Source organism: Corylus avellana, chromosome ca6 (genome assembly GCF_901000735.1).
Source record: "Corylus avellana chromosome ca6, CavTom2PMs-1.0".
Lineage (NCBI taxonomy): Eukaryota > Viridiplantae > Streptophyta > Magnoliopsida > Fagales > Betulaceae > Corylus > Corylus avellana.
Window position 1 is genome coordinate 25,082,881 of NC_081546.1, and position 20,729 is coordinate 25,103,609.

General features: G+C 34.2%; 2 protein-coding genes across 4 annotated transcripts; one reads left to right on the forward strand and one right to left on the reverse strand.

Annotated features, from left to right (window-relative positions):
• Positions 1 to 2,779: 2,779 nt before the first annotated feature.
• LOC132184602 (amino acid permease 6-like) lies at positions 2,780 to 9,378 on the forward strand. The gene is made up of 7 exons (XM_059598293.1): positions 2,780 to 3,026; positions 3,121 to 3,354; positions 3,583 to 3,676; positions 4,007 to 4,221; positions 4,373 to 4,515; positions 7,563 to 7,790; positions 8,690 to 9,378. Exons 1-7 carry the CDS (start codon positions 2,915 to 2,917, stop codon positions 9,113 to 9,115), a joined length of 1,452 nt encoding a protein of 483 aa, XP_059454276.1. The 5' UTR covers positions 2,780 to 2,914; the 3' UTR covers positions 9,116 to 9,378.
• Positions 9,379 to 11,122: 1,744 nt separating this feature from the next.
• On the reverse strand, positions 11,123 to 20,484 carry LOC132183789 (KH domain-containing protein HEN4-like). 3 transcript variants are annotated; one of them, XM_059597209.1, is made up of 10 exons: positions 20,386 to 20,484; positions 18,881 to 19,592; positions 17,708 to 18,175; positions 17,334 to 17,588; positions 16,723 to 17,064; positions 16,343 to 16,410; positions 16,127 to 16,238; positions 15,620 to 15,776; positions 15,418 to 15,467; positions 11,123 to 11,484 (listed from the first exon to the last, which is right to left on the reverse strand). In XM_059597209.1, the coding sequence occupies exons 2-8, from the start codon at positions 19,568 to 19,570 to the stop codon at positions 15,633 to 15,635; spliced, it is 2,079 nt and encodes a 692-aa protein (XP_059453192.1). In that variant the 5' UTR covers positions 19,571 to 19,592; positions 20,386 to 20,484; the 3' UTR covers positions 11,123 to 11,484; positions 15,418 to 15,467; positions 15,620 to 15,632. The 3 variants fall into 3 exon arrangements, with proteins under 3 accessions (XP_059453192.1, XP_059453191.1, XP_059453193.1); XM_059597208.1 differs by having other exon boundaries at positions 18,881 to 19,599; XM_059597210.1 differs by having other exon boundaries at positions 15,572 to 15,776; positions 18,881 to 19,599.
• Positions 20,485 to 20,729: the final 245 nt, after the last annotated feature.

Consider the following 20,729-nt stretch of genomic DNA (forward strand, 5'->3'; position numbering starts at 1 on the left):
ACACAAAGAAGACGCGGGTCCTCCTTTTAGTATTAGTACTCTATATCACCCATCCCCTATATATATCTCATACAATCTATTCTCTATATATTTAGTTTTGTTAGAAAAACTGCCCAAAACTATTATCCAAAGTCACCATGATTTTACTTAATATTTAGATGAAATTATTACAAAAATAAAGTTGTCATTTAAACCGGATCGGAGAAAATTGATATTTGTTTTTATAATACGTTCATGATTTTCATACGCATGGGAATTATATGTTATATTCATCCCAATGATCCCATTACAATGTACATGATAATTATATATTATAAGAATGTAAAGTAACATACAGATTTGAAAAAAAAAAAAAAAAAACTTTATCCTTTCTAGAAGGTATGAAACAATTTATTGAAAGATCTCATCTTTCATTTTATCAAGGTCACCAATGTAAAAAGGAAAAAAGAAAGAAGGCAACGGTTGGTTTATTGGGCATAGAGTAATGTTAGGTACCATGTTTTTATTCTCCTAAAATCTTTATAAAACTGATTTGACTTTTAAAATCACTATTAAATTTTAAATGAATCATACTTGAATTTTAATCTAATGGTGATTTTGAAAGTCACATCAACTTTAAGAGGATTTTAGAAAGATAAAAAGATAGTACCTAGCATTATTCTTGGACATATTTGGCTTAATTATATGTTTTGTTCTCCTGTAAACATGACTCAAATAGATCATGTTGTTGTTGCCATAAAACCAATCATATTTATTCCAAGTACAGACACAAAGATAAGATCACGATCATGTGTGTCCTTTAATTGCTTCTTCTGCACCACAATAAAAAGCATGCAGGAACAACCTGTTGTAGGAGGTGATGAGTCACTGAGTGTGAGGAAGAAACTAATGATTCTAGATAAGTTGTGGGATATAATTAATTAATAAAGCTAGTGCTGGGGCTCAAAGACTATTGAGAAGGGACAGTTGGATCATTAAAAAGACCTTATTTCTTATACCAATAGGACCCAAAGCTAGAGTCATTTATATTCCTTATGTTGTCGTCACGGCTCACGTCACGTAGTGTTTCAACATATATATCATGACTAGCAATATGTGACATTCCTTCAAAATTCAAAATAACTAGTTAAGTTGTAATTAAAATTTCCTACAATCACATATAAATTAAGCTTAATCTTACTTAATAAAAAAATTAAATAATATGAAACTTAGAATTCTTGAGCTTTTTTATAATCCATTTTACTTAATTTATGTGAGTAATTTGTTGGGAGAACGACTAACTTTCTATGGTGTATCCAATTTTTTTAAAAAATTATTAAAAACCATATTGTAGCATTTACATGCTATTGAAATCAAAGTATGAGGTAGATGTGACCCACAACAAGACCAAAAAGGGTCCGTCGACCCAGAAAACGTGTGGGAGGGACCAGCTAGGGTTTATCGCTAACTTTCAAAAATGACAATCAATGGGTACCATTCAAATTGTCCAAGTGGATGGACCAAACCCAAGAACACAAATTGTGGGGGACCCTTGGGGGGTCCGAGAAGACCAGACGCCACCACCTTCAATGGTGCAAATTCTTGTCAATAATTCCACTCCTAACATAACTGTTCTCCAAGGCAATAACACTCGATTACTGCTACTGTCTTTGTCCTTTTTTTTAATCGACAGAGTTTTTTTTATCTTTTTCAAAGTACTAGCGCATATATATTGCTTCCAAAAAGATAAACGCCATGTACTCTCTTAGTGTTTTTCTTGTGTCTTTTTTATTTTATGTGAAAATTATTTTATAAAAATCAAGTGAAAGAAATAAGAACCTTTTTTTTTTTTTTTATAAAATAATTTTTACATAAGATCCGGAGGTTACAAGAAGAACATAAAGAGGCACCTAACATTCCAAAAAAAAAAAAAAAGGCTTAAAAAGTTAAGTGCAATATGCTTTTTTGGTGTTCCATAAATGGGACACCAAGAGAACCAAAAATACTTCTTTTAACGTTATTTTAGTATAAAAAAGCTTTATTTTCCTCTCTTTCCTTTTTCTTTTCCTAGAATTTATTTGAAAGAATATTTAAATAGTATAGGAAAATGATAATAAAAGTTATTGTAGAGTTTATTTGAATGAATAGGAAAGCAAAAATAAGTTTGCTTCCTAAATTTAAGAGAAACTTATGATAACACTCTTTTACTATTTATACTCACTTATCACACCAGTTGACGTAACATATTTTAAATAGCTTTCTATGTCAGTCACTTAAAATAAAATAAAGAAAAGTCACTTATTAAAATACATCACGCCAACCGGTACGAAGAGTAACATTACTCAAGTAATTTAAAACAAAAACAAAATGGTATGTTTGTTGATAGAGTAATGCAACTTTTCACACCAATTGATCACATTCATTTCACACTGACTGACGCGATATATTTGAAGGGATATTTTTTTTTTTAAGAGGCTGAAATAAAAAGTCATTTAAAACACCTCATATTCGTCAGTGTAAAATAAATGTGAAGAGTAATATTATTCTTCTTAATATGTTTTGATGCACATTTTTAATTATTATATATATATATATATTCTGATATGACATAAAAATAAAGTAATCTTTAAATTTTGAATTAATATTTTTGCTTCAAAAAGCAGAAACACAAAAAAGTAAGGTTAAGAGAATTTTAGCAAATGGAACCTTTATACTTTTTTAATTTTCTTCTCTCATTGTTTACTTAAATTATAAAGTATATATATATATGGAAAAATGGATAGTTGTCCTAACATACTCCGCCACTCTGCCATTTGACTTGGTACTCACCATCATTACCCCATCACTTTTCTCCTTTTCAAATATCCCCTCCTTTTCACTCGTTCAAATACTCTCTATTCGTTAACCATTTCTCGAAGCAAGCAAGCTCACGGAAATGGAGATGCAGAAGAGCAGCAGCATGTTCATAGAACATGGTCCCGGAGGAGCATACAACAACGGCGAGATCCGGAAGAACCTCGACGACGACGGCCGAGCCAAAAGAACGGGTAAATTTGCAAAAAAACATGTCGTTTACAGTACACTCTCTCTCTCTCTCTGTCTTGTTTTCCTCTTCCGACATAATTTTTTGTCTTTATTAAGGAACATGGGTAACCGCTAGCGCCCATATCATAACCGCCGTTATCGGTTCCGGCGTGCTGTCTTTGGCATGGGCAATAGCACAGTTGGGATGGGTGGCCGGACCGGCCGTTCTCATGGCTTTCTCTTGCATCACCTACTTCACTTCCACTCTTCTCGCCGACTGTTACAGGTCGCCGGACCCCGTCACCGGAAAAAGAAACTACACCTACATGGATGTTGTGAGAGCTAATTTAGGTAATAATTAACAATCCCATGATATATATATATATATATATATATATATATATATATATATATATATATATATATATATATATATTGCTGCCTTTACATTTATCTTCTTCTAACTAACTAACCCTTTTTAATGCGGTGAGAGTTCCAAGAACACCATTGTTTAAAGACAAAGTCACTTCTCTATGCCCAAAAAGCTTCTGTATATATTAATGGCTTTTCTTCTGCCAGGCGGTCGGAAGGTTCAGCTATGTGGATTGGCTCAATACCTAAATCTTGTTGGGATTACCATCGGTTACACTATCACCGCATCAATTAGCATGGTGTAAGTTTCATCATTTCTGATATTTATTGTCCAGATTATTAGCCGGATTGAAATCTCTCAGATTTTAAAATATTAGGTCGGTCCAAATAAAAGCAGAAGCTTATTATATACAGACAAATAATTTTAGTTTTTAACATGTTAAACTCACTTGTGTTGATAATACATAAAAGTTTGCATTTATTTATACCGTTAAATGTAATAAATGGCTTTACCGGTAAGAATCCAAACCCATTTATAATAAAAGCTTTTTAATGATGCTTCTTTTTACCTTCCATAATCTTTTAATGATGCTTTGGTTTTTACCTTTTTCAACTGCATGGTAATTATCAGGGCGGTGAAAAGGTCAAACTGTTTCCACAAAAATGGGCACCATGTGAAGTGCCACACATCAAACTACCCATTCATGATAATCTTCGCCTGCATCCAAGTGGTTCTGAGCCAAATACAAAACTTTCACAAGCTCTCATGGCTCTCAATCCTTGCAGCCATAATGTCCTTCGCATATTCTTCCATAGGACTCGGCCTCTCCATAGCAAAAGTTGCTGGTAAGTATAGTTGTACGCAAAAGATCGATAGGTTAATTTTCTCACGTGATCAATGATATATCATATATGATCAGTACAATACTACACCGTATTAGCTAGCTAGTGTCCTTTGTGAGTAAACTTATAAGGCGGTGGATGATTGAAAATGAAGGTGGGGGGCATGTAAGGACAAGCTTGACCGGCGTCACGGTTGGGGTTGACGTGTCTGGGACAGAGAAAGTTTGGAGGACCTTCCAAGCTATTGGTGACATTGCCTTCGCTTATGCTTACTCCACCGTCCTCATCGAGATACAGGCAACTCATCTCTCCTCTATCCTATCCATTTATCTTCTATATATATATATATATATATATATATATATAATAACGTTATGTCATATACTTTCATTTTAATTCATCATATTGAATTGATGTGACAGTGTCCATCAATCTTGTTAAAAAATTGATGAAAACTGTCACATCAACTTAATTAGTGAAATGAAAATGTAGTATATAACATTACTTTATATATATAACTCTAATAAATTATATTAAACATGACAATAAATATGAGAGAAAAGATGACTTGGATCGTGTGTAAATTTACGACTCCTTTTGTCATTAGGGCAATTTAGGTTAGGAGGGGCCAAACCACTCATTTTAGGGCTAGATAGTTTTTTTTTTTTTTTGATATGAAGGACTAGATAGTTAAGTTGCTCTTAAAGGAGAAGTGCAAGAGAGCCAAAAAGAATTGTCCAAAAAAATTTTCTGAACTGACGTTGCAGAATTTTAAAATGAAAATTCAAGGGGTAACTAGAATTCTGCCATGTCTGTTTGGAAAAAATTTTGGACAATTCTTTTTGGTTCTCTAGTACTTCTCCTCTTAAAGACTAGTTGAAAATGGTCAAACCAACAATTTAAAAAAAATTAAAAAAAAAAAAAAGAGAGAGAGAAATGGTTGAATCACCCCAATAATCGAGTTAAGAGATAGTTCAATTAGGGATTAAACAATTCATTCTCTTTAATTCTCATGTGCTATTATGATTTTTAATATAAACTGTCCAAATTAAATCTGTTAAATCAACTACAATAATAGAACGGGATCTAGATTCATAATATATATGTACCTTACTTTTATATGGTGTAGAATTATTATCGTTGATATTAGTATATTATTAAATGATGGTGTAGGGATCGATGTGGCATGTTAGTCTTGCATGGAAGGTACATATGTCTGAAATAAAAGAATCTCAATAAAAAAAAAAAATATATATATATATATATATATATATATATATATATATATATATATATATGTGACATGTACATGCTCGAAAGGTTGAAATGCGTGCCTGATTTTAGTGGCCAACCACATGGTACTTATCAACCTTCGATTTGGCAGATCGATGTCATTATTGATCACAACTTCTTATAATCCAAAAAATTAAAAAAAAAAAAAAAAAAAAAACTTTAAATATTTACAGTGGTACACATACTTTCATTATTTTTTAAAATTAATTGTAATTTTCATTAACACGTAAAAAAAAAAAAAAAAATATTAGGGTTGGGGTCCTAAACTCTGGAGGGCAGCCGGGCCAGTGACTTTGTGGGCAAGTTGCTAGGATTCTATGTAAGTGTACTATTATGGTAGGGACTTTCTCTTTTGGCAGAAGTCTTGATAAGGACCCTAGACTTGAAAAAGCACAAAGCTCTTTCTGACTTCATCTGCATGTGATTTCTACGTGTAAAATGAATGAGGACATGCCTCAAAGGATTCATTTCTTTTTGTTTTTTACTAATATTTTAAATTCTAGAAATCTTTCTCAATCTTTCTTGCTTTTTGATTTAAGAATAGAAGTCAAAATGATGCATGAGATGGTATATAGTATTCAATTCAATCTATTAAATTAATATTTTTTTTTAGAATAATATTTTTTTTTAATAATAAATATAAGAATCATATATTTATACGCTCTGTTAATCATATTAAAAATACATGAATAAATCATTTGTTTTAAGTATATGTGTCGATTTAATAGTCTGAATTAGATAAATTTTTTGCAACCCAATTTAAATGAAAACTTTGTCCTTCTAAGTTTAAGATTTTAGGAATTTTTCGTGCATAGATAATTTATTTTAGAAGGTCATCTATATATCTTGGATTCACAATAATTCGTTGTACGAATCGTTAGTGACTCATCTATCCGAATACGAGAACGAGCTGCCTGAAACATACCAAAATTATTGAAAATCTCTCTATTCATATGAAGATTGAGCACCCCAAGCTTTGATCTAGCTGTGCCCCTCGTAGATATGTGAATATATTCCAAGGAAAAGATTCGTTTTTTTTCTTCATCCTCTTTAATAGGCTGCAAAGAGCCAAAGATTCCTGGTGGACCATCTAATGGGTGGACTACAAATTTCAATGGTTTTGGCCATTGAACGTGATGGCCATCTATGGACCTCTTCCTTCTTTCATTGTCATCCGTCCTTTCGTTTTAATTAGTGCTTTTTATCTGTTAACACCCACACGATTTGTCACGTCTTAAACTTGTCACTTTATCGGATGGTCTCAATTCCTCTACGTGTGGTGCCTGGCAAAGTAGGCCAAATTGCTATTATACAATAAAAAGACTATTTTTAGTCTATAAAAGTCTTAGCGGGAAAAAAGTTACAGGCCCTACCAGTAGGTGGGATCATAATAACTACAGATGGGGTCTGTAACCTCTTGTCATCAAAGACTTTTATGTGCTAAAAATAATATTCTTATTACATTGTAGCATTTATCTATAATTTTAGGTAGAGTTTTATTATTTATTATATATTTAATACTTCTTCTTTTTTTTCTCTTAATTCATTTCATCTTATTTAATTATAAGGGAAACTTTAGAAAACTTCCATCAAACTTCTACGAGTTTTAAAATTACCTCTAAAGTTCAAAAACTGTCAATTAAAAGTATCGAACTTTCAATTACTCTATTATGTTAGGATTTTCCGTTAAATCTTTCAAAATTCTCAAAATAACCCTATTTTTTATTATTAAAAAATTGTAAAGATTCATGTGTTTATTTTTTTATCAACAAAAAAAAAAAAAAAACATATTTGCAATATTTTTTATTAAAAACAAAAGATATTTTAGCAATTTTAACAAGATTTAATGGAAAATTTTAACCAAAATGAGTAATTAAAAGTTTGATATCTTTAATTGAAATTTTTTGAACTCTGGAGAGTCATTTCAGAACATATGGAAGTTCATGGAGTTTTCTAAAATTTTTCCTTATTTATATGCCGAAGTTATAAAGTATATTAATAGATAAATTTAATTATTTAATAATTAACGTGATAAGTGACACGCCCTGCAGGATACACTGAAATCAAGCCCAGCAGAGAACAAGGTGATGAAGAGGGCAAGTTTACTTGGTGTGTCAACCACCACTACGTTCTATGTCCTTTGCGGGTGCGTTGGCTACGCAGCCTTTGGAAATAACGCACCAGGGAATTTCCTCACTGGGTTTGGATTCTACGAACCCTTCTGGCTAATCGACTTCGCTAATGTTTGCATTGCTATCCATCTCATTGGTGCTTACCAGGTAAACCTCTTTATATATGCATACATCATTTCAGAGTTCCAAAAAAAAAAAAAAAACTACCCTAAATTTTTTGTGAGATTCAGAGAAAATTTCAATTATTTTTTCACATGATCTCAAGTGTTAATTCAAGGTTGAGTATCTAATGCTGATGTCGCAGTCTCAATCAATTTTTAAATTATTTTTTTTAACAAATACTGATCTGAAAGTTAGTTGAGACTGACACATCAGTATTACAAGATAGTTACAATAATTGTTTCTAGCGTAAGTAAGAGTAATGGTACAATGGACTGACACCACTGGGCTCATGTGACTTTTTTTTTTTTCTTTTTTTTTTTTTTGAATTTAACAATTGTTAATTTAAAGGTTGATTGACACTGTCACATCAGCTCAGTGGGATCAATGTATAGGGTTAATATTTTCCTCATATTTAGCATATCTCATCTTACAAATTAATTATTAGATTTGTGAACTTATGTGAACCCCACATAAGTCAATGATAGACTCTACAAATCTAATGATTAGAGAATATAAACCAAATATGAAGAACTTATTGACCCTTAACATTTCTCATGATATATACTACATTTTTATCTTACAACTATCGTACAATGCTAACGTGGCAATCGTTCCCAAAAGTTAACTCAATCGGCTCAAACCATGCCTAATAAATCGGAGGTCATTAGTTCGAATCTCTCTCCCCCTCTTATGTGAACATGTCAAAAAAATAAAAATAAAAATGCTAATGTGACAATCACAACCAACCCGTAAATTTTATTTAACAATAACTGATCTAAGAATTGATTAGAACTCACACGTTAGCATTGTAAAATAAAAATGTAATTTCTGGCATTTTGGAGGGTTTGTTCTGATCACCGTTTTGAAACCATTTTCACGAACAGGTTTTCTGCCAGCCCCTCTTCGAGTTCGTGGAGAGGTGGTGCAAGAAACAATGGCCGGAAAGCAAGTTCATAACGAGTGAGTACGCCATCGACGTTCCGTTATGTGGCGTGTACTGCGTCAACTCGTTCCGGCTGGTGTGGCGGACGGTATACGTCATCGTAACGGCGGTTATAGCCATGACTTTCCCGTTCTTCAACGACTTCTTGGGGCTGCTGGGGGCGCTCTCCTTCTGGCCGTTGACCGTCTACTTCCCGATAGAGATGTACATTGCCCAGGCTAAATTGCCCAAGTTCTCTTTCACGTGGACGTGGCTGAAGATTTTGAGCTGGGCGTGTTTGGTAGTATCGATCGTCGCCGCCGCCGGATCCATTGAAGGCCTTGCCCAAGATCTCAAGGCCTACAAGCCCTTTAAATCTCAGCAATAAATCAATCTCCCCGACCAAGCCCTGGTTTGATAAGAATTAGTACTCTGTCTTTTCTCTATCTCATCAAAAACTGTTTCCATTTACTAAACTGTATCAGAATGAAACAAAAGAAAAAGAAAAAGATGTATTGTAAGCCTAGTTTATCTGCACAGAAAAGCATCCGTGCAATCTCTTGCCCTGGTTCAATCTACTGTTAGAGTCCATTACCTAAAATTACAAAAATACCCTTATGAAATATAAAATGACTTTCCTGATTTCTTTTTTTCTTTTCTTTTCTTTTCTTTCTTCTTTTCTTTTTTTTTTTTCTATAATTTATTTATATCACGAGCATCTCCAATAGAATAGGCAAATGATCCCCCCACCCTTTTTTTTTTTTTTGTCAGCAGAGTAGCCATTTTTAACATATTTTCTTAGTGTAAACTCTTCTTATTTTCACACTACAAAAGTTTTTTTTTTTATTTTCTTTATTTCTCTCCCTCTCTTTCTTTCTGGCTTTGTCTCACGCGAAAGAATATTTAAATAAAATAGAGAATATAATAAAAAAATATGTTAAGAGTGTACATAAAAAATGAATAGTTGAAGTACAAATTCGTATTTCTTTTGTCAATAGCTATTTTGCCTACTTCTGCTAAAGATGTTCAGAAGTATTTTAATCATTTTAGATCGTAAAAAGATGACATTGCAATCCCAATTGTAAATCGGGTTGAACGCTGCAAAAATTGAAACATTATAATACATTGCAGAAAGAATTGTTGTTAGAACATAATAAATGTAGGCAAAGGAACATTTCATGTCTCTCTTAGATTAGCACTTCAAAAGGCAATATATTTGATATGCACGGATACATGGTTGGAATAATGATTATAAATTTATAATGTTGATAAATGTCTAGTTGTGGCATAATGAATGACAAATAATTCAGCATTGGATCAATAGATCGAGTGTTACCCTTGTAAATTAGAGATATGATAGCTTCCTTATGATCCAACATTTTTGCCAATACATTATCCTCATTTTGTTAATCTCTAATCAAAAAGAGTAATGTTATACACTATACTCTGTGATCCTATCAAACTTATGTGAGCTCTTGTTAAAAATAAAAATAAAAAAAAAAAACAAAAAAAATTAAAGGGCTGATAAGCACTATTATATCAGTTTAATGAGATGGAGGCGAAATGGGAGTATAGTATGGAACATCTCACTAAATAAAATATAGCTTCATGAGCAAAATCTCCGATCATGATAAATCTTGTGATGCAAATATAACATAACTCAAGTACTAAAGTCTTGGGGTATGAACACATGAGGGGTATATATGTTGAGCTATCAAGAAAGAAATAAACCCTAAAAGAGGCTAGAGGAAGCCCTCAATGAAAAATGGATCGAAGTATTGAATGTGTTAAAAGACTAGCTGGAATAATGTTGATAATGTTAAACCAATGTTAGGAATAATCAAATTTAAAGCCATGTGGAAGCATATTAATTGGCATACACCAGCTTTTGAAAAAGATATATAAGAGCATTTTCAGCAGCAGTTGTTATTTTAGCTACTCAATCCCCGTCTATGCGGTGTTCTTGTTAATGGATTTTGTCTATTTCATCACAATTTTCAATTTTTTTATAAAAAAATTGGGTCGGGTTGCAGAGCTCAGCTGGATCTTTGAACTCTGATTTTCTTTTCCTTTTCTCTTTCTTTTCTTGTGTTCTGATTGAGGTTCAACGCAATTAGAAAGGAGAGGAAAAAGCTGAAGAATGGGAAGAGGTTGACTGCAAAGGGAATGCTCTTCTAGGATATTATAAGAGATTTTACACCTGAACAAGATTCAGAGATCAATTAGGACATAGCATGTACATGAATTTTCGCAAGGGCACTGCTGCTTGGTAAATCTTATCCGCACACCCAGGGCTTTCTCTTAGTTCAGGACAGCCAGAAGGCAATTCTGGTTGATTTTGAGTAAGATATAACTCTCTAGGTAATCATAAGCAAGGGCAAAAGGCAAATGCAAATGCATCAATGTTCCTCCATTCATTGGAATTAAGCCTACATAGACTTTGAAGTACATATGAACCCTAATATTCCGCTTGCTTAAGAATAAAATTCTAGCAGTTACAAGAATCATGCACTTCAAAGGTGGGAGAATTTTGCTCTATAAAACTAATTTTATCTTCACTTACCCAACAAAAAAAAAAAGAAAGTATGCTAATAACATTGCATGTTTAATTTGGTGCCTCATTTGTGCCATAAGTTTTGCTAGATAATCACAACCTAAATGGCTCTCAGCATGTACCTATGCAATCAGCAACCATTTGGCGGTGGATCCTCCAACCGGAATCGTTAAAGCAAAAAACCAATAAAAGCCACCATATACCTGCATCCAGAAATTGACCTTCACTAACAAGCTGATACATGTCAAAAGAGGAAAAAGGGGTGGGAATGAGGAAGCTCCAACAAAATATTCAGTGAATGTGAGCATAGACTGTTCTTAGTACATTATAATATATCTCATATTAAGAAGAAAAATTGCAAGCCCACAAGACAAATATTTACTTGGTTCACAATTGGCAACAAGGATTACGAGCTCTTAGACACTCGACTCCCACAAATTAGAAAGTTAAAATAAATTTCCTGCCCCTATCAATTCAATAACAAATTTATGAATGAATTGGTTTTATTTCTAACCGTATATCATACAAAACAAACTAAAAAGACGAAATGTTCTTGCAAAATGGCAGGCAGCTGTATTTGCACCCTCCGCATAACCAAACACATTAGGATGGGGCCATGTATTAGACATGGATGATAACTACCCATTCGTGACAGTTCATACAAAAATTCTGCAAATGACTTTTATTAGTGAAGCATTTTACATTACGCATAACCAAAAGCAATACAACACGATGCAAACTCAATCCGTTGATAAAAAAGCAGGTGTTGGTGTTGATTTTGGTTATGCATAATGTAAAATGCTCTACTAACCAAGAAAACAAAATCATTCCAATTGTTTGGACAAGAAACCTACCCTATTCTCCAAGTTTGCTGTATTGCATATTCAGACCATTAAAATATCTTACTACCTCAAACCACATCCTTAGGTCCTCATCTTTCAAGGACCTCCAACCTCAACCATCATGCGCCTCACCAGTGTAGCCAATGGCCTTTGTGGCACACAACTAAGCACATTGTGATGGATACTTCATCTTGTCACCCGCCAAGTTCTACATTCTTGTGAAAGTGATCAAAGAATTTATCCCTTTCCTATTCATCAAAAAAAGAATTTACCCCCTTTCCACCTCACTGTTCATCTATCAAAACACCCCCATGTCAACTACAACTAAATTTAGCAACATTTTTCTGACTGCCAAACATTTCCTACTGAAATCTATCTATTAAATATTTTACCTTTCAACCACATCTATTCCACAAATTCCTTGGTCAATACATCATTTTTGGAGATAAATTAGCAACATCTTCAATCCCCAAGCCCTTGTGGTTACTCAAACCTAGACATTGGACATGTGGTCATCAATCTTCACTATTCCCTATTCGTATTTCTAGATTATTGACATCCAATTCATATCTTTGGTATAGCTAAAGGATGACCTAGGTCGTTTTAAAATTTTTAATGATATAACACCGGTCAAAGCTCATAAAACATGGGAGAGTTTCATAAGACAGGCAGCTAGCTTTGAATCTTACGTCAAAATGTTCAAAGTTTTCACTCGCTGTCCTTGTATTATAATTCTATATACATTGTTGTGACACCCTAAAAAGTTAGTCCTACATTGGGTGGATAGATTATCAATATTGAGTGGGTAGATTATAAACGTACTTATGGGTACTATGTCTAACATTTGTTTCTTACTATTGTGAGACTGAACTTTATAAGTGATAATAGTTAGGGACCTCAAATTGCAACTTCGACTAGTCCTCTTGGAGTGATAGCACAGACATATCATATCTAGTGTTTTCCCTAGGTCGTTACAAATTATATCAGAACAACCTAGTAAAACCATGCAGCATTGAAACACTATATGACGTGAAACCTGACAAGGACGTCAACAATTTAAGTGGGGGAGATAGTGACACCCTAGGAAATTAGTCTCACATTGGGTGGGTATGATTGCCCATATTGAGTGAGTAGATTATAAAGATACTCAGGTGAAACTAGACTTTATAAGTGATTCTAAGAAACTCTAATTGTAATTTAGACTAGTTCTTTTGGAGTGATAGCGCAAATGTAAATAGAGATTTTCTAAAATCGTTAGGATTGTCTATCAAACTTCATAGAAACGAGTGCATCAGCATGCTGACATTATCTAATAGGGACAAAATGCAACAAACTTAAGCAAGAAATAAATAACCAAAAGAAAATAGAAAGAGCGAGCATCAATACCTAAGGGATATCTGGCCACAGTAAAACAAAAAGAAAAAAGGCCTTCAAAAAATTCAAACTTGAAACCTAAGACATTCTGAATCAAGCACACCATCATAGAGTCAACTACTATAAAACTATCACAAACATCAAAATTTACACACAAAAATATAGAATGGATAAGTTTGAGGAAAATAATGTACTCGTCTATGTCCTTTGTCTAAGTAAGATAAGATAATAAATACTCGAGAAGGATACCTCCTCTTAACTCTATGTCATTTTATGTTACTTTTCGACTGCAAACTGAAAAATCAAGTTTCGAGCTTATGTACTTTGATCTCTACTATTAGAACACAGTTTCCTCCAGTTCTGTCTATCATAAAACAAATTCTTTAAAAAAAAAAAAGAAAAAAAACTCATTTAAATAACAAGGTGATTAAGAGGTATGGATAATAGTGTTAGTATAAATTATATGTAAACTCCTATTTTATTCCAACAAAACTCCTATCCAACTCAATTTTGTATTAAAATAAAACCCCGGATTTCTTTAATTCCCACTTTAAAATAATAATCAGTGACAATCATAAGCTGAACCAAAAACACAAAGGGACGTAACCCTAAACAAAAAATATACAAGAGAAACCCTCCAAGGAGAAAAAGAACCAAAATTAAAAACCTAGTAAAATTTGAAAATGGCAAACTATTGAACACGACTATCCATGTGTAGAAGGATTTGGACAGAATATTTTTCAACTCTTAAACACTGAAGACTCTCGATCTTCAAAGTTCCTTGCGTTCCGTTCTCTCCAAATACACCACATTAAACACAAAGGAGCCAACCTCCAAACTTCCAAAATATTATGATTGCCCATTTGTCCCCTCCAACTCACTAACAACTCTCTCATCCTTCTAGGCATAACCCAAACAACACCAAACAAATGAAAAAACGAACTACATAATTCTCTTGTTATTTCTCAATGAAGGTAATCAATTGATTCCCTACAATGACTATAATAATCCAAAGAAAGCGCTAGTCACATTTGTGCTATCACTTCAAAAAGACTAGTCAATTTAGAGCTTCTCTAGAATCCCTTATAAAATATAGTCTCATCTAGTAGGAACTGTTACCAATTTAGTAGACAAAAGGGCAAAACAATATCATCCAGAAGTAAAATATACGGTCTTTAGTTTACCAAATAACATCCATAACCTTAAAATGACACATTGAAGAGTTGACTCTGGAACAAACTAGAAAAGAAATGTCACTAATATTACAAATGCAGGTGGCAAAGTTGCCTAACTTACAACAGTAAATTAACAATATATAGTATTCACTTCATCTAGATCATTTGTTCTATTATTCATAAAATGAGATTTCGAGTCATGTTGTGCATGTACTGGCTAATAAATGACAAGGCATATACCCTTTGGCAAACTTACAATATTCAAAAAAAAGTAAGAAAAAACCGTCCAAATACTGTCCAAAAAAATGTTTTTTTTTTAACAAAAAAAATCCCTTTGCAAATCAGACTGAATGAACATCATGTAGGAGGAGATTTCAACTAAAAATATTTGGAAAGGTATCAAAGGGAGATTATCTAGCATGGTTAAAAGTTTACATGCATATGTGTGCATATACATCTGAGAACAAATCTGTCCCAGATATAAGTTCTTCACAGTGTATTACAATCTCATCATCCCAATCAGATATACAAGTCAAACACAGTCTTACGTTAGGACTTTCATGGACATCAAATTTAATATTCAATTGCTCCTCATGCCTTAAAGTGATAATGAGAAGGCATGCTTTTTACAAGAAAAAACTTCAAGTGAAATTGGAGAAGCATGCTTTCTTTCTATGAAGAGTAGTGGGTCTGAAAAGATTGACATCCCATTTCTTTTTAAGTTCATAATTTCCAGTATACTCACAGAACAGCACCATTAGAATTCTCGCAATCTCCAGTCTTCAAGATCCTCAACTGCAGTAATAGCAAGTTTGAATAACACAAATTAAGCATCATACGTCAGATTGATTATGCAAACCATAAAAAAACAGAAGAAACTAACAACAAGCATCACATACTATGTTTTCTGCTAATGAACAAATGGATATGCTCATCAACAGTATCACCTGAATGAAGAGATCAACTGGACTCAGCCTCACTCATTACAAATGCTTGAATAAGACTCTGTGCAGCATGGCTTTGTTCAGGTGTTCCAGATATTATAATCACAGTTTCCATTGCCCCAGGCTTTGGCTCCGTAATTGCAACTTTTGCATCAGAGATCTGAAAAAAGTGTATATTGAAGTTGCTAATACTTTTTTGATGAGTAATTATTGATTGAAAACAGTTATTGTTAAAAGAACATTTTCATACAAAAATCTAAAATTGGCAACCTCTCTGGTAAACTGAGTTTCTTAGAAGTTATGAGTGTGCAAGTTGTTTACAGGGAAGCTAATTAATCACTGCTAATGGGTTGGTCCAATTAGGAGACACATGCACCCAAAATTACCATGATATGCTAAATGCAATGCGTTCGTCCCGGGCACATTAATGGAGTTTCTAATCACAAAGTAGTGTAAAGTTTGAGAATGTAAATCTAATCTATAAATGAATTCTGAGATGAAACAATGTACCTGACGAATTTGTTTCAAACATTCACCATCTTCTCCATAGATTATCGGAACAAGAGAACTAGGAACAACAACTTCAAGAGTGGTGCTTGTTATAATAGTTGCTTGGCTTCCTCTAGTAAACCAAGACCAAAAAAATAAACAAATACTCAAAATCCAGGAGAGCGATTAAAAATAAATTCAACAAAAAAAAAAAAAGAAGAGGTACAATGTACATACCCAAATCTTCTTTGGGGGCCTCCAGCAAAGTCTGGCAAGCCTATAGGGCCACCACCTTCCATTAGTCCCTACAAGGCAGTTTAGGAAATATAGAGTGAATCATCAACTTATATAGAGCTTCTCTCTCTCTTTGGTTGGTTGGTACACATATAGTGCTACAATTCTTCAGTAGCTATTGCTATTTTTACTAAAGAAACTTCTCTTATGTCAAATTCTAGTGTGGTTTCCAACATTTTATTGCGGCATAAAAATAGGGGTAAGAGCTTAAGCTGCTAAACGAAAAGTCAACAGCACTAGAAACACATCATATAAGTTCAAATTGGCTATCAAAAACAACTTGTAAACAATCATAGAAAAAGCCATTTGTAGTACTTCAGTACCTGAGGACCCCACGGCTTTCTTTCAGATAAAAAAGGGGGGGCACCAAGTCTATGAATATTGTGCATAAAGGGGGAACGATCATCATGGGCAAGAAAACCCCCATGTGGAGGTGGGCCACCAGCGGCATCAAACTTGTGAAATGATGGGCCCAGATTAGAATACATTCCTGGAGGTGAAAGTTCCCTCCTTCCCATATATGATGGGAAGGGAGATACTTGATCCAGAAACGAAGGATTTGAAGAATAATTAATAGAAGGAAACGCATCACGAAAAAAATGATGCCGCAACCTCGTCGTTATTTGTAAGAGAGCCTCTTGAACTGCATCAAATTCTCCATTTATCTGTCAAAAGTTAAAAACAACATCAGCAACAAGCATGGGAAGCACAAAATAATCAGAAAAATATAAGTTATTAGAAATGACAAAAAAAAAGCCCATTGGCAAGTAAAGATGCCATGTCAACTGTTATCTTCGTTGTGAAGAATTGATCATATGCCAACCAGAAACAAATTATGAGCAATTTCATATGAACGATATACCATAACAAAACTAATTACTAGGTTTTCAAGGGTCCAACCTTATCAAGATTAATGGACTACAAGCAAACACACCTGAACAACTTCTTCATCTTCTAAAGCACACTTTGGAATCTGATCCTTCCCCAATATGCGAATATGTGCCCTAGATAACTTCCTCATTTCAGCTATGATGGAACCACCCTTGCCAAGGAGACAGCCAATTTGATTGGAGGAAACAAGAAGCCTTGCTAATATGCTCTGCTCCTTATTATCTGGTACAGCTCTGACTATCCTTGTCTGCACGCGAAGAACTGCATCTTGCACAGCTGATATCCTATCATCAGGGTGCTGCAATAGTTGATTTTGTCAGCACTACTAAAAAATACTCCATGAAGCAATAACAGAAATTATTCAGCAAGAGAAGACAAAATATCAAATATTATGATATTGAGAAAGCTTAAACATACCGCTGCACCAGATATGACAATGATGCGATCCTGTGAATCAGACACACCTTCCATAACTTTGATCTCACAACCTGTCTCCTGCTTAAGAGTCTTTATTATTGCTCCTCCCTTTCCAATCACACCACCTACTCTTTCATCATGGCACAATAATCGGAAGGTTAATACTTCCTGTGCAGGCTTCATTCGACCAGGGATACCAGTTTCGTGATATTTAGCAATCAGAGGAGGAGGAGCAGAATTATAATCAGCAACATCACGAGGTCCAGAAGAATAAGGTACTCCAGGAGGAGCAAAAGAACGGTTGGGCAGTGGATATGCATCTGGCCTAGGATGAAAGTGACCAAATGAATGAGATGGTGGCCCTGAAGAGTTGGCAGAGGAGGGATCATGATCCCGAGGTGGATTCTCCAAAAGTTGTTGCGAAACAGATTGAAGAGCTTTCTTAACTGCATCAACCTCCCCAGTGATCTGCAGTGTATTAAGAAAATGCATGGTACAAATAAGACTTCACAAATCGAGAACATTAGCATTTATCTGTGGTACTTGAAAACATTGGATATGTTTCTCAATCAGAGTGCAAAGAAAAGCAGCAAAACCTAATGTTTTCAGCCAAAAATAGGGGGGGAATCACCCTCAGGGTTTATCTTTGCCTGCCAGAATCTTTGACTTTTTTAGTGGACATACCCCTTCAACTCCCACCCCCAGGGGTCCCCAGGGTGGGCAAAAAAGAAATTTTTTCATATGAACTTTGAATTCTATTAAACATAAGTTTAAGTTTTTTCATTCTTTTTTTTTTTTTTTTTTTTTTTTTTTTTTTTTGTGCAACAAAAATAACCAAGGATTTGACTGCACAGATACTCTTCTTACATATTTTAACCGCTTAACATCCCCAAGGAAATAAAATTTTCTTTTAATGAGACCGTTGAAATATAAGTAATACTATGACTTCACGAACATACATATAGCAGTAAGACTTTCCATGCCAAATGTGCTCGTTCTGTCATAAACAGAAACAAGTCTTTTTAGCATTGACAACCTCAGCATGATAATGTAAAGTTAAATTTACAAAATAGCAGTAAGCCCATTAAAACTTATCACATGTACCAACAGTGTGAAATATTTACGGTTACTAATTATAATGTACTAAATAACAATAATTTCATCCAAACCTACCTGAACTAATTCATCAGCAACTGATGCACACTGAGGAAGTTTGTCCCTAGGAAGAATCCGTATTTGTGCCCCACTTTCAGCTGACGTCTGCTTGATTACGCTGCCACCCTTTCCCAAAAGGCAGCCCACTTGACTGGAAAGCACGAGTAACCTCAAAACAATTGAAGGTTTATTACTGTCTTCTTCCCCTCCACCTGTCTCCATATCTCCTTCTATTATTCTCTCAAAAACAAGTAACAGGGCCTTCTGCACAGATGAAGTTCCCTTATCCAATTTAGGATCTTCCACAGGACCAGATTCTTTATCTTCATTGTTCTCACTCTGTTCTATTTCATTGTCATGCTTTTCATCCATTTTTGGCTCTTCACCACCATCCTTCTGGCCCAGGTCAGCTGTCACCTCGGCCTCTTTATCAGAACCTGAAATAACAACAACTCTCTCATCACAACCAGGGACAGTTTCCTCGACTTTGACCTTTGCACCAGTTTGTTGCCGAATTTCAGATATAATGCTGCCCCCTTTTCCAATAACACCACCAGTTTTGGAAGCGGGACAGAGTAAACGGAAGACGACAGTCCCAGGAGAGAATTTCACAGGTTGATTCTGCGTCTTTTGCCACTTCCCTTTTCCATTTGGCTCTGTAAGGTTCCGATCATGTGGTCTCTTAGCAGGTGTCAATGCAACAGACATATCTACTATGTATTAGGCAAACCTGTTCGCTGAAATCCAGACACAAGTGAAAAGACGTAGACAAAACAAATGAAAAAAATTAAAAATTCATCATGACAAAGAACCCAAAATTAAGATACATTGATTTTCCAAAGCCTCTAAATATAGAAAATCCGATGATTAATCAGCCATTCAGTACCCGTAAGCCATAAATTTCTTTCATCGCGCCTGGGATTATCAATACATTAAAACTTTTTCCGATTTTCACATCGGCAATAGGACCGTACAAGAGCCATCGTGACCAAAATGCGCCTACTAAGAAATCTCCAAACACTTGCCTCAAATCATCATTATCTTATAACTTAGATAGTTGAGTAGTTCTATAACTTATAGCATGATTGCCAATTATTTCTACAACATTAAGCAAACTCACCCAAAAAGAATACCATGTGATGGATTTAACTATTGCTCGTCCATTTAAAGGGAAACAGATTATGATAGAGAACGAAACATATACAATAATACAAACAATTATAGAGAAAATAGCAAAGAAATACGAAAGCTCTGTGTGGTTGCTGCGAAAATGCAGCAAAATAAAAGCAATGAAGATTTCATTCTCATAGAAAACAATGTCATTAATCATAGTATATATGGTTCCCAGAGAGACATAAACCTCGACTTGGGTTCAGTGACAACATTAACCATTACAGTCGAACCTCCACTTCCTTTGCTTTCCCTCACATTTTCTCAGAAACAGAACCGAAATGTGAACGGAGAAAGAGAGAAACTGGGCACAATAACAGCACAGAAAACTATAAGAAAACTAAGTCACTCACAGAATTATATGATTCCGAGGAACCCAATCGAATCGGTTTCTCGTATTTCCGGTGGAACTTCTGGGCTTCGTCTTTGGTCGACAGGCAGCACAACAAATCCCTAACTCAGTCGAAGATTGTTAATTTTATTGGTATCTATTCTAATGTCAGCTAAAACGGGTCGGATTCCGGCCCGGTTTGTACTTTTGCACTTCACAATGAACTTAGTTAGGGTTTGTTTGAATTTGCGATTTTAAAATATGCTGCAATCTGAAATTACAAATTTTTTGCATTTTAGAATCCTAATTTTTTAAAAACTCAATATAAAACAATTTATTTTCTACGATTTAGTTTAAAATCACATT